The sequence below is a fragment of the Leishmania infantum genome, chromosome 18 (assembly GCF_000002875.2).
Source record: "Leishmania infantum JPCM5 genome chromosome 18".
Taxonomy (NCBI): Eukaryota; Euglenozoa; class Kinetoplastea; order Trypanosomatida; family Trypanosomatidae; genus Leishmania; species Leishmania infantum.
In genome coordinates, this window is record NC_009402.2 from 218925 (window position 1) to 230962 (window position 12038).

General features: G+C 51.6%; 4 protein-coding genes across 4 annotated transcripts; 2 read left to right on the forward strand and 2 right to left on the reverse strand.

Moving 5' to 3' along the window:
• Window positions 1-253: 253 nt before the first annotated feature.
• LINJ_18_0550 (conserved hypothetical protein) lies at window positions 254-1321 on the reverse strand (the record flags this gene model as incomplete). Its single annotated transcript, XM_001464834.1, has 1 exon — window positions 254-1321. The coding sequence occupies one exon, from the start codon at window positions 1319-1321 to the stop codon at window positions 254-256; it is 1068 nt and encodes a 355-aa protein (XP_001464871.1).
• Window positions 1322-2155: 834 nt separating this feature from the next.
• LINJ_18_0560 (putative vacuolar ATP synthase subunit c) lies at window positions 2156-3394 on the reverse strand (the record flags this gene model as incomplete). The annotated part of the gene is made up of 1 exon (XM_001464835.1): window positions 2156-3394. One exon carries the CDS (start codon window positions 3392-3394, stop codon window positions 2156-2158), a length of 1239 nt encoding a protein of 412 aa, XP_001464872.1.
• Window positions 3395-5199: 1805 nt separating this feature from the next.
• Window positions 5200-8397, forward strand: LINJ_18_0570 (conserved hypothetical protein; the record flags this gene model as incomplete). The annotated part of the gene is made up of 1 exon (XM_001464836.1): window positions 5200-8397. The coding sequence occupies one exon, from the start codon at window positions 5200-5202 to the stop codon at window positions 8395-8397; it is 3198 nt and encodes a 1065-aa protein (XP_001464873.1).
• An 863-nt stretch (window positions 8398-9260) lies between these two features.
• On the forward strand, window positions 9261-10232 carry LINJ_18_0580 (putative peroxisomal enoyl-coa hydratase; the record flags this gene model as incomplete). Its single annotated transcript, XM_001464837.1, has 1 exon — window positions 9261-10232. One exon carries the CDS (start codon window positions 9261-9263, stop codon window positions 10230-10232), a length of 972 nt encoding a protein of 323 aa, XP_001464874.1.
• Window positions 10233-12038: the final 1806 nt, after the last annotated feature.

The following is a 12038-nucleotide window of genomic DNA, read 5'->3' on the forward strand; positions in this document are numbered from 1 at the left end:
AGCAAAGCTGTAATTTTTGCTTTTGCTGAGCCGCTAAGGCTACCTCAATAAGAAGTCCAGAATGAAAAGGATTGTCCTGACTACCTCTATGCCGACATTGCCTGGGGTGGCACCAGCTCAGCATGGCTGCGTTGCAGGCAGAACCAAAAAGGCGAGAGAAGAGCTACGTAGACATGAAAAAGAAGCACATGACGCATAGACCATGGCAAGGATGTACCACGAAAACAAAGAAAACCAAACAAGAATGATTGCACTAGAGGTCCGAAAAGAAAACCTCCTTCTCAAAGGCAACAGAATCTTTGTTCACACGGCGCACAAGTATCATCTCCCCATCTTTCTCGAAAAACTCCTTGGCAGCCCGCACATTTGGTTCGTCAAGGGTAATAAATTGTGCCTTACGCTCCGCCTCCCTGCGCCTCCGCTCGCGCCGCAGCGCTTTCTCCCGCTCCAGTCTCTCCAGCTTTGCCTTGAAGCGGGCTGCTTCTCTCTTCTGCTGCTCTTTTTTCCACTTTTCGATCCTCTCCGCCTTCTCTTTCTCCTCGGCGGAGTCGTCGACAGAGAATAGGGAAGCGCGAATGTTGGTCTGTCTGTCGTCTATTAGCTCGGTCTGCAGAACGAGTAATCTCTTTTTGTCGCTGTCAGACGCTTTCAAGGAAAATGCAAGAAAGGGAGAGCGGGATGTGGCTTTACTGACAGCGGGTAACTCGGGTGCCTCTTTTTTGATAGCGTGTCGTCCATTGTCGTCGACGACGTACCACTTGGCTCTCTCAGATGTTTCGTTCGAGCACGCGTACTGGAGCTTTACTCCCGAAAACATGACAGATGCTGGTGGTGTAGATACGTTGAGCATCCTCATGGCTGACCAGTGCCTGCCTGCATAGCCAGATGACACACTAGTGTAGTACGATCCATTGAAGGACGACACTACAGAGAGCACGCGGCCACCTTCATAAATCATGTAATGCTGCTGAGCCTCTTGCAGGTTAGGGATGACTGAAATCGCATTGTAGACAAAGCCATCCTCAGAGCGGAACACAACAACTTTCTTGTCTTCCGCCTCATTAATAGTCGTCGACAGAAAGATGTACGCATCGTCTTCCTCCATGTAAATCGCATTTCCGTTAAAATAAACCTGATTCAACACTCCAGTAAGCTTGTCGCCTTTGAAAACAAAGCGTCTTTCGCTGTTTTCTTTGTAAATGGTAGCATTTTGAACCTTGAACGAGAAAGCAGCATATTCCGCGTCTCCATCCTCCGGCTGCTGCACCTGTTCATGGGGACAGAAGAGCTGATGATCGACCACTATTCCCCTCAAGCACATGTCATCAACGTTCTTTATTACTTCAAATGTCGAACCACTGTCAAAGGTGCAGTGCGTAGACGCAATCGTGTTTGCATTCTGATCATCTGCAGCAACAGTGTGGAAGCAGAGCGAGCTGTTAGAGAACTGAACAGCATGTTGTGATAGCTCTGCCTCTGCTCCCAGAAGTGTGCTTTGAGCCAGCTCTACAGACAATGCATCTGCACAAGCGCAAGCAGATGCGAGAAGAAATAGGACAGCAATAATATGGTGATGCATGGTGAGGCTGCCCAACGTAGCGTGCCTCTCCGCAGTTGAAAAAAGAAAAGGTAGAAAGGTAGCCCTTGAGAGGCCGGTAAATCACGGTGAGTTGCTAGACTGGGCAAAAAGGGAACAAAAAAAGAAAACGCATGGACAAGGAGGTGAGACGTTGTTTCTCGGCATTGGAAGTAGGTGCTTTGTGGCACAAATCATTGTGATATTATTACTATTAATCGCTCCTCGAGCTTTATCGCCGTGAGGCTCTGCTATCCAGTCTCACTGCTGCTCCCAATCTGTTTAGGTGCAATTCCGGCTGTGTAGCAGAGCAAACGCTACTGTGGGAACCACTAGAAATGAGGTGCTAAAAACTCCTTTTTGTTTGCAGACACAAGCCTTCTATAGCTGTGAAAGTAATGCGGGTTTGCCTTTTTTTGTTGTTGATTGCCCTTTCCCTCCTCAAACTCTTTCGCTTCCCTTCGTTCAGCAAACTCGTTCCGCAACGCTGACCTCATACCTGCGGATGCAAAGATCAATAATAAGTGAAAAGGCATGACTTTAAAAACAGAGCAAACAACCCTACAACTACCCCTACCACTACTTTTGCACGTTCGTCACTTTCAAGGAAACATAGGGGTACTCCTGCTGTAAAGCACCAGTATCAACAGTCACATCATTCGCCAACGGCGTCGTCAAATCGGGGTACACCTGCGCAATGCGCTTGCGGATTTCGGCCTCCTTATCCGCAGGCACCTGCAGCACCACAGCAATGAAGCGCGGCGGGAGTCCGAACTTCAGAAGCGCCTCGATAAACACCCTCACCGCCTTGAGGTGGATCCAGGCAACATAACAGGTGCAATACTGCTGCCACAGAAGCGTGTAAAGCGCCTTCTTCTCCTTTTCAGCCCTCTGCTGCAGGCTCCGCAACTCGGCGGAAGAAAGGTCGTCGGTGCCCTCCACTTCGCGGATAACATAACGCTTCTTGCGGCACGCCGTCTTTACATCATCCATGACTTTCCGGAACATAACAATGCTGTTGAGCACGTATTCCTTGTCTTCGGCCACAACACGGTTCGACTGCGGGCACACATACTCGTTCATCTTCCAGTAAGTCGCCATCCATTCCTTTTGAGCCGCCACAGGTACCGCTACGAAAACGGTGGCCAACAACTCCGTGTCGACAAAGCACTGATAGTCCCGATTATAGAGAGCGACTAGCTCCCGAATTGGGCGGATGGACAGGTTTCCCTCACCCTTCCGGTTCGCCGCTATGAGTTTGTTGCGAGTTTCATTGTACTCCGCCAGCATGACACGGACACGCTCATCAGCTGTAGCGTTGATTCGGGAAAATTTCTCTATTAGGTTCTGAATTGTCTCCTTGGGGTCGAACTGCGCAGTGCTCCACAGGAAGTTCTTGATGTAGCCAGCGGACGACATTTCCTGAGTTTGGTTGATTCGGAACGTCGTGACTACACTGCGCGGCTTTCCGGACGTTTCCTCCATCAGCCCAATCAGCTTCTGCAGAGTATTTTCCATCATTGGATCCAGTTTCGCTAACTCATCGCTTGCCTCCATGAGAGAGTCCAACGTTCCGATCTTGAGGCTGGGGATAAAAAAGTGGCGAAACGTCTGTCCCAGAGGTCCCATCTGACGCACAAGCGCTTCATATTGAGCAGACTGCAGGGAATCCTGCGACTGCTGCAAGTATGGCAGCGCAAGAATTACAAAACTCTCGGTCATCTCTCGAAGGGAGATTATTCTGCCTGTGTAGGCCTTGCGGTGTACGGACGAGAAGTGGATTTTGAGCGAGGAGATAACTGAATGTTTCAAAAACATTGAAGCATTGATAGAGCAGAAGGTCCCAACACTCCGACAGTCCCTTTACTAAAATCAGCATCTCTGTTTGCATTGCATCTTCAGTTCGCAGTGTCGCGATATGGTCGACGGTTTCACTTTTACTTGTATCGCAAGAAATGCAATTGAGGCTGCTGAAACCACATTGCACCCACCGAAGCCATTGTCCCTTGTCTGAGCATTTCGCAGTGTGAGTAGCCTAATCTCAGTAATTTGGAAACATGGAATAGCAAAACCCTCACTTTAGCAGCTCCTTGATACCACCTTCGCATCCGCGGTAACGACAAACGCAAGGTATTGCAACCTGCAAGGTCATTGAATTCATCACGCGAAGGCAGAGGAGAAAAATATATTACCGTCACTGTGGCCATTTTACGAGAAAACAAGAGTGAAACTCCACGCTACCCGGCCTGTCACAGGATCCCATCTCGTGGCGCGAAGCAGACCTAGACACACATTACAGCAATACGCCGGCCCAGCCAGCTGAGATCACGGCCCCTGCCTCACACTCTACCCGTCTGCCCCGCAGGTCGCCGCACGGCCCCCCCCCTGCCAGCCGCCACCTGGTGCACCCCTCCAAGTCACTCGGGCCCCCCACCCATGGGCAGTGAGGACCAGCTGGGATACACTCGAGTGAAGCTGACACTCTGCCCATCAGGGGGATGATACGCGTTCGTTGTCACCGGCCGCTCCGACGCAGCGCCATCCAGGGGACCTGGCCACCCACATCGGTAGCGGCAAATCGCCCTCACCTTTGTACGTCGTAAGCACCTGGCCCTGACACCACCAGAAGTGGTTCGGCGCTAGCAGGGAGAGGACGGCAGCCTGGCTTCCTCGCAGAGTGGATGGTGGACAAGGATGGCGCGTTGGGGTGTTCTCCCTTATCATGAAGTCGTAAAAGCAATACGCTATGAGCATATCGACGTTACACCTAAATCATGAGCACGCTTCTCGAGCGCAGGAAGGATCGCCGAGGTCGATCTGTGCCGGCTGGCCATAGCACATAGAGTCGCTCTCTCAACGGCGTGCTTCTTATCTCGAGCGTGAGGAATGTCGTGTCCAGAAAGGCTTTCAGCCCCCTCTCCCAACCCGAGCACCGGTGTCTGCCGCAGTTTTCAATTCTCATGCCTCTTCCCAGTGTATTCGATCATCACGTCAGCAGCATCGTTATTGAACACAAGGAGTAAATGGCAAGGTGGGCCAGAAGGCCTTTGGGTGCAGCATGCCATCCTTCTCATCATACCGCGCCCAGAGGGCCCTCTATGAGCGGAGCTCGTCGCCGAGAAAAGGCACTTGGATCCCTGAAAAAACAATCGAGCAAAGCATTTTTTTCTGTCTTTTGTTCTCGCTGGGGAGAGGGAGGATTGCTTCACACATTCAACTATTAAAGTCGTTGGAGTGCGCAGGCTTCTGCACAGAAGCGGTCCTCTATCGTGGCCTGTAAGTACTTGACACAGCTGCAAAAGCTGATGCTGTTGGTTCTGAAGACAGCTGACAAGGTAGTGAACTTTCTATGGAAAAGTAGCTTTCAATCCGAGGCTGTCGAGGCTGTCTTTTTTATCTCTCCGTCGCTGCTGCTTCTTGCCAGCCCCTGGTCAAGAAAAAAAAATACCACTGACTATCCGAAGATCCTCGCACCATCCATTCTGCTGCTAACTATCACTTTCGCTTGACCTCTCTGTCTCCCACACCTTTCGCATCTACCACTCTTTATTTTTTTTTCCGTTCCGCAGCGCAGCCAAATTTCATTCTCATTTTTTTTGGCTGCCTTGCCATAGAACAGCAAAATGGACTTTCTTTCCTTTGACAACGGAGTGATCAAAAATCCATTCTACCGGAAAGACGTTGTTGACGGCGACGGCGGCTACAGCACTCATCGCAAATGGAATCGACAACCGCGCGACGCTATCAACAGCGCCACACCGGCATACACGCGCGATCTGCTGTCCGAAGACAAGACACCATTCCAATGCAACCCAGCAGCTGTGTGCTTCGCCGATTACGATGTCGGCATAGAGCACAAGATTGTTGTCGCCTTCACAAACACGGCGACCGTCCCCAAAACATTCCGAGTGATGCCCATTCTGCCGAGGTACGCAAACGTGGTGAGCGTTGAGTACACTGTTCCACCAAGAATATCACCAGGTCTGTCGTGGAATGTCACCGTCAAATACCGACCTTGCGATGTGAGTGATATTTCCACCGCCATATATGTCAAGACTGATGAGGGCTACTTTGCGGTACCGCTCACCTCCTCGAAGAAAGCGTTTGTCTTTTCTGTGGAGCCGAGGAGCGTAAGTTTTGGCACCGTGATTGTGGGCGAAAAGCGCGCGAAGGTGATTACGCTGCGAAATAGTGGGGCAATGCCGGGAACTGTGATTGTCGGTGGTGATTTCAAATCTCTCCTTGAGCAAAAGCACACCAATCCTGTCGATGGCAAACAAATGAGCTGTTTCCGAGTTTCACCGCAGCAATACAAAATAGAGATTCCATCCTTCTCGAAGTCGCTGATAGTTCTCAGCTTTGCCCCGCTGAATCCGACGCAGATCAACAGCGAAATTACATTCACAGAGAAGAACAGTTCTCAGCTACCTCATGCCATTTCAATTACAGGCAGCAGCACTAACCTTCCAGTGTTTCTTACAACGGGAAAACTAGAATTCGGGGCGTGCTTTTACGGCGAACGGTACTGGGATGAAGTGAGCGTCGTTAATAAAGCCAACATTGCCGCGGTTGCAGAGTTTCAAGTTCCTCCTTCGTTGGTTGGCGCCTTGGCTGTCTCCCCGTCGCGTGTGTGTGTGCAGTCTGGTGAGGAATACAGCGTGCGGGTTGTTTTTACGCCTTCGAAAGACCTGCCGAAAGATTTCTCTTCGGTAATCAAGTGCGTCGTACAGAATCAAATACTGCCTCTCACTTTGAACGTAGACGGCGTGCTATCGCACCGCGCACCCTGCTTGCCGTCCACTGCCTTTGATATTGGCACGATCCCGCTGCAAACGATGAGATCAGTACAGGTGCCTGTTACGAACGAATCGAGTGTGAAACAGCTCGTTGGATTCGACAATCTTCCTCCTTGGGTCGTAGTTACCCCTGAGGTTTTGGCGCTCGTACCTTTTGAGACGGCGAGCTTCACCCTCAAGATGGAGGCCCCGCAGGAGGGCCGTTTTTCGCACCGCCTGAAGCTCATAAACGAGTTTGGTGACACGCAGCACATTTCTGTTAGCGGACAGGGAGCACGTCCTCCGTTAGCGCTGTCAGCGCGGACGCTGTTGCTTCCCCCCTGCAACATTGGCCGCAGTGTTTTTGCAACGACAGTGCTTTCAAACACAAGTGGGAAACTGGTTCAGTTTAGATTTTTTGTCCCGCGCTTTTTTTTCAAAGTGTCTCCTAACGCAGGTGTTTTGCAACCCGGCGAAAGTGTTGTGGTGGCTATCTTTTTCCATGCACCCATGGAGTACGAGTACGTGGAGTCCCCGCAGCCGGCCGCTCCACCGCATCGGGCGAGGCCGAAAAAAGACGTCTCGATTGGATTCGTCTCCGATGCACCGCCACCGCAAAAGCAATCTATGTATGATGACTGGGAGTCTGGCAGCGAAAAGGAGCTATGGAGCAGGCATAAGCAGTTTCGAATTCAGTGCTGCTTGAACGGCTTAGACGATGAATGCTGCTTTATTGTGGTGAGGTGCTGTGCGGTGAGGCCATCTGCTAGGATCGAGGAGGCTGAAAAGGCACCAAGCACGCTACCAACAAAACAACAGAAGCCGACTGAAAGCGATGCTCGCCGGGTGTCCGTAAAGGGCTTCGTTGTCGCAGATAGAGATGAAAATGTTGCTAAGTCTCAAAGCTACAAGGGAGAGGTGTTCATCGAGTTTGGGAAAGTGCCCATTCATCATGCTTCTATTCGTTCGTGCAAGGTGCATAATACTGGCGATGCACCTTTCATGATTCGCGCTCCGCCGCTGAACCCGTTTTCTTCGTTTTCTATTCTGGCTGTGGCATTCGACGAGGTACCGCCGCACACCGAAGCAGAGATACACTTCTCCTTTCACCCAGACGCGTACGGGAAATTCAATGAGCTAATAAAGGTGGAGCTGGCTATGCCCGATGACACAGTCGCTTTTGTTTTTGTGAACATGCAGGGGACATGCAGCCCGACACAGTTGACCATTACTCCAGCAGAAAGCGTTTCGCAACAGGACGCTTCCTCTATTGTTTCTGTGGAGCATCTGGCGTTTGACTGTACGCAGAAGAGCGAATCCACGCGGAAGGGTTTGAGCTTCCACAACGTGGGCTCTTTCTCCCTTGAAATCTTAATTACCAGTTACACGGAGGAAGGTGAAAATGCGCATAACGGGAGCAATGCTGTGCTTTTTGATCCGAGCGACATACTGCCCTTTCTGGTGCACCCGCGTGCATTCACCCTCCAGCCGAACACGAAGCAGATTGTGGATGTTGTGTTTGCGCCCTCGGATGCTGGGGTGTACTCGAAACGACTGAGCATTGCTGCCAGCGGCGAAACTCGTGAACTCGCTCTCGAGGGTCGAAGTGTCAGTGGCGGCATCTACTGCTTTGTGCCGATCTCAGATGTGAAAACGGGTAGATCAACCGCAGTCTCCTTCGAAGGCGGGATCGGTTGCCAGCCTGACTACCCTGTCTCACTGTCTTTTGCGGAGGAGGAAAGCAAAATACTGATACTCGGTAATCTTCTCAAAGGCCTCAGTGTGGAATACAGTGCGCAGAACTGGGAGCAGACGCGCCCTCTCGAAATGTCACCGGAGTGGAGCGTGACACCGCTTTCGCAAGTTATTGCAAGCGGAAAAGAAGCACGCCTCTCCGTGCATCGCTCCTTTGCAGAGGATGAGGAGGGTGAAGGTGTTTTGTGTGGCATCAACTCGCTCTTTCCATTCCGATTCACAGTTGTTTTGAGGGGTGAGGGCGCAGAGCTGCTAGCTTACCGTACCCTTTACGTTGTCTGCACCGATTAGCGTTGCCCGGCTCTACAAGTCTTTTATTAGCCGAGTGATGGTGTTGAGGTTGTTTGTAGCTGCCTCTGTGTTTCCTGCACGCTCCCATACCGATGGACGCTAATATGCGTTGCTGATCTTGCATCCGAAATGGAATGTAAACATGTAGATAGAGATAGCGGTTACTTTTGTGTGTGCGTTTCATTTTTATTTTTATTTTTTCTTTTGCGCGGTCGCGTTTCTTTCCCGCTTGTGTGCAAAGAGAAAGAAAGCAATCAGAGCCTCCCAACTTCACCCTGATATTTGAACTGTGATAACCTTGCAAGCCCCAAAGAGAAACAAAAAAGAGGGCAGCAGCTTCACCCGTGCAAGAGCACAAAAAAAAGGTCTGCAACAACGCCGGTAGTACAACGTTGCTCGGATGGTGCCTATTTCGCATTGTATGTGCTGGATGAGGCCAGCGGAGGTGGCGAAGCAGCATCACCTGCTTTGCTCCCTCGAAGTAGAAGAAAAAGCCGGCGACCTGTGGACAGGAAGGAAAATAAAGAAGCGATCGTCGCTACTTGTACTCGGAGAAGCGTTTCCCGATCCTGCCCACATGACCTCAACATTCAACCTCGGCGTGTGCTTTTTTCGAGGGCTCATGACGAATCCTTGCTTGGTCTGCTCTACGTCTTCTCGAGGCTGCTTCAGCAAGTTTTCCCACTTCAAGTTTACGCTTGGTAGATCGCTGCGAATCCGTGCACTATTCAATCTCTCTCTGGTGCACCATGCCTTTTGTTTGTTTTTCGCTATTGTTGTTTGTGTGGCTGCACGTTGAGTGCGCTACTTCCGTACATTTGTCCATTCGGGATGCTTAAAAAGGGAGTCCAAAGCCGCGGAATATGAAGAGGTGCTGCCGGCTGCTTTCTGCGGTAGAGGCAGCGTCGCTCATACGCCGCGTTGGTCCCTTTGCAGTGCACCGTGGTGAGACCAAGGGCGTCATTGAAATTCTCTCCGGCGACCCCAATCACCCTGTGAAGAAGCTCAACCTTCTTGGCCTCGCCTATGCAGCCGCTCTCACAGAGCTTTCAGAGCTACTCTCTGAGGAGCTCAACGCTGAAGCCCGTGTCGCCATCTTCGCAGCACGTGACGGGTGCTCGTTTTCGGCTGGCATCGACTTGAAGGAACTCTCGGGAATGCGGCCGCCTTCTGGCAGTGGAGCCGCTGCCACTGCAGCAGCGTCGAGCGGCTCCAAAGCCCATGCAATGCTTCTTCAGAACCAGCACCGTGTGGTGCGCGCTTTCCAAGATGGAATATCTTCGCTGGCGCGGTGCCGCATTCCCATCATCGCCGCGATCGATGGCCATTGCATCGGTGGGGCTACATCGGTCGCTTCTTCATGCGACGTGCGTTACACCACAACACGTGCAACCTTTTCTGTGAAGGAGGCAGCAGTGGGTCTCGCCGCGGACATTGGCGTGCTGCAGCGTCTTCCCGCCATTATTGGTGAGGGACGCACGCGCGAGCTTGCCTTTACGTGCCGCGACTTCAGCGGTGTGGAGGCCAAAGCAATGGGCTTTGTCGAGGAAGTGTGTACAGATTATCCAGCGCTCCTCACCCACGCGCGCAAGCGCGCAGCACAGATAGCTGCCAACTCGCCACTGGGAGTGCAGAACACAAAGTTGGTCCTGAATTGGGAACGGGAGCGCGCGGCCCAGACGTCGCTCGAGTACCAAGCTGCCATCAACGCCTTTAGTCTGCACTGCAACGACATCCCAGAGGCAGCGCGTGCGTTTGCTGAGAAGCGAGCGCCCGTATTCACTGATTACATGGTGAATCCCAGAGGAGGCCTGCCGCATTCAAGGCAATCGTGACTGTAATGGCCGTAAGCAGTCCTCCTTGCGAGGGGGGTTTCCGCGTGTATGCGTGCCCCTGTTTCTTCTCCCACACACACGCGAGCGAACAGGAGGTTTTCTTCCATGCCTCCTCTCCTCTCTCCCCTCCATGCGACTTTTATCGCGCCTTTCATGTTTATCTATGTGTGTATTGTAGCAGAGTCTTACCCTGCTCGAATTCCGGTTTCCGTTCTTTGGTGTGGATGCTAGCGTTTCTTTTTTTTGTTTTGTTTTCGTTTTGTTGTGTTTGCTTGCTTGTCTGCCTTACTGTGTTGCTGTTTATGGTTTCGCATTGTGTGTGTGCGTCACTCCTCTGTGGTGAGCTCCTCTCATAACTTCTGCCGCCCCACCAGTTTACTCTCCGGCGGCACAGCAGCTGATGGGGTTCAGCGTCTTATTTCTTGCGCTCCCTTTCTCTTGGGCCCCTCACATCCTCTCCGAACGAAGTGGCACGCGAGAATGCGTCCCTCTGACTGCCAGATGTCGGGCCTACTACCCAAAGCAGCAGAAAAAAAAAGCAAAGAAAAACAGAATCATCGCTAGAACCGGATCCTTACACCGACAAGTGATCACGATGCAACGGAGGAGAGGGAGAGTACGGAATCGAGTGAAAGTCCTATGTGGTCTCGTGCTCCCTCCCTAGTTCTCCCAACCCAGAAATATTGTGCGCCGAAGAAGCATTTAAGCATTACCCTGTATTATTGTTTACCCCGCACCGCTATATAAGTACTCAGCGGACTTTGACGCAATGGCTCCTCGCCGTTTCTCGTTGCTGCTGCTTACTCCTTCCCACCTACCCCCACGCCTCTCTTTCGGTGGTATCGGTGCCATACACCTTTTTTCGTTTCCGATGCCCTCGCCGGCTCTCATGACTCTCGCGCGCTCGCCCTTACCTCTTCCCCTCCCCGCCTCCCCCCTCTTCCCTTTTTGCCCTCACCGACTCCAACACGAAAACACACAAACACACATGCCTGCATGGAAACGCCGATGCATCACACACTCGATCGCAGATCTCCAGCAAAACTAGCTCCGCATTCTCCCCTCTCTTAAGCAACGAAAAAAAGGAAATCGCGTCTCTCTCCAAAAGACCAAACAACAACAAAAAGTCCCTCGACAGCTGAACAACCAAAAAAGAAGAGACGCGAAGCCTTCATCAGCCCCAAGCACGTATTACTAGTAGCTCACTGGTCTTTCTTTGTTGTCTCGTTGTGGTTGTGGTTGTTGTGTACCTTTGTGTGTGCGTGTGTCCCACGCCTCCCCTTTCCCCTCTCCTCTGTTATTTTTGTACTCGTGATCCCGTCTCTCTCCCTCACCCCTCAAACATTATCGTGGTCCAGACGCGTTCACTCTTTCTTTTGGCTTTCACTTATTTGTCGCACCCAAGTATTTCCTACATACCCCCCCCTCTCTTTTCTGGCTTCGACCACCTCTTTTGCTTTTGGTGTTGTTTTCCGTTTGTCGTCTTTCTCACTACACATCTCCCCTCTCCCCACGCCCTTCGCATCAGCTTGTTGCTGTTGTTGCTGCTGCTGCCCATCACCCACCCTTCTTTTAACCACTCCCTCTTTTCCCCAGCATTCTCCCCCCCCGTCTTCTCCTCGCTTCCCTACGAGCTTGCTCGGAGAAGAGTGAAGAAAGCAACAACGACAATCCCATATCTTTTTTTTTTGCTTTTCTTTCAGTTGTTTGCTTCTTGGGTTGGGATTCTACTGTTATCTACACCTCCCTCTACCTCCACTCCCCCCAGCTGCCTTCACACTTTTTTTGTTTCTTTCGGCCCTCCCC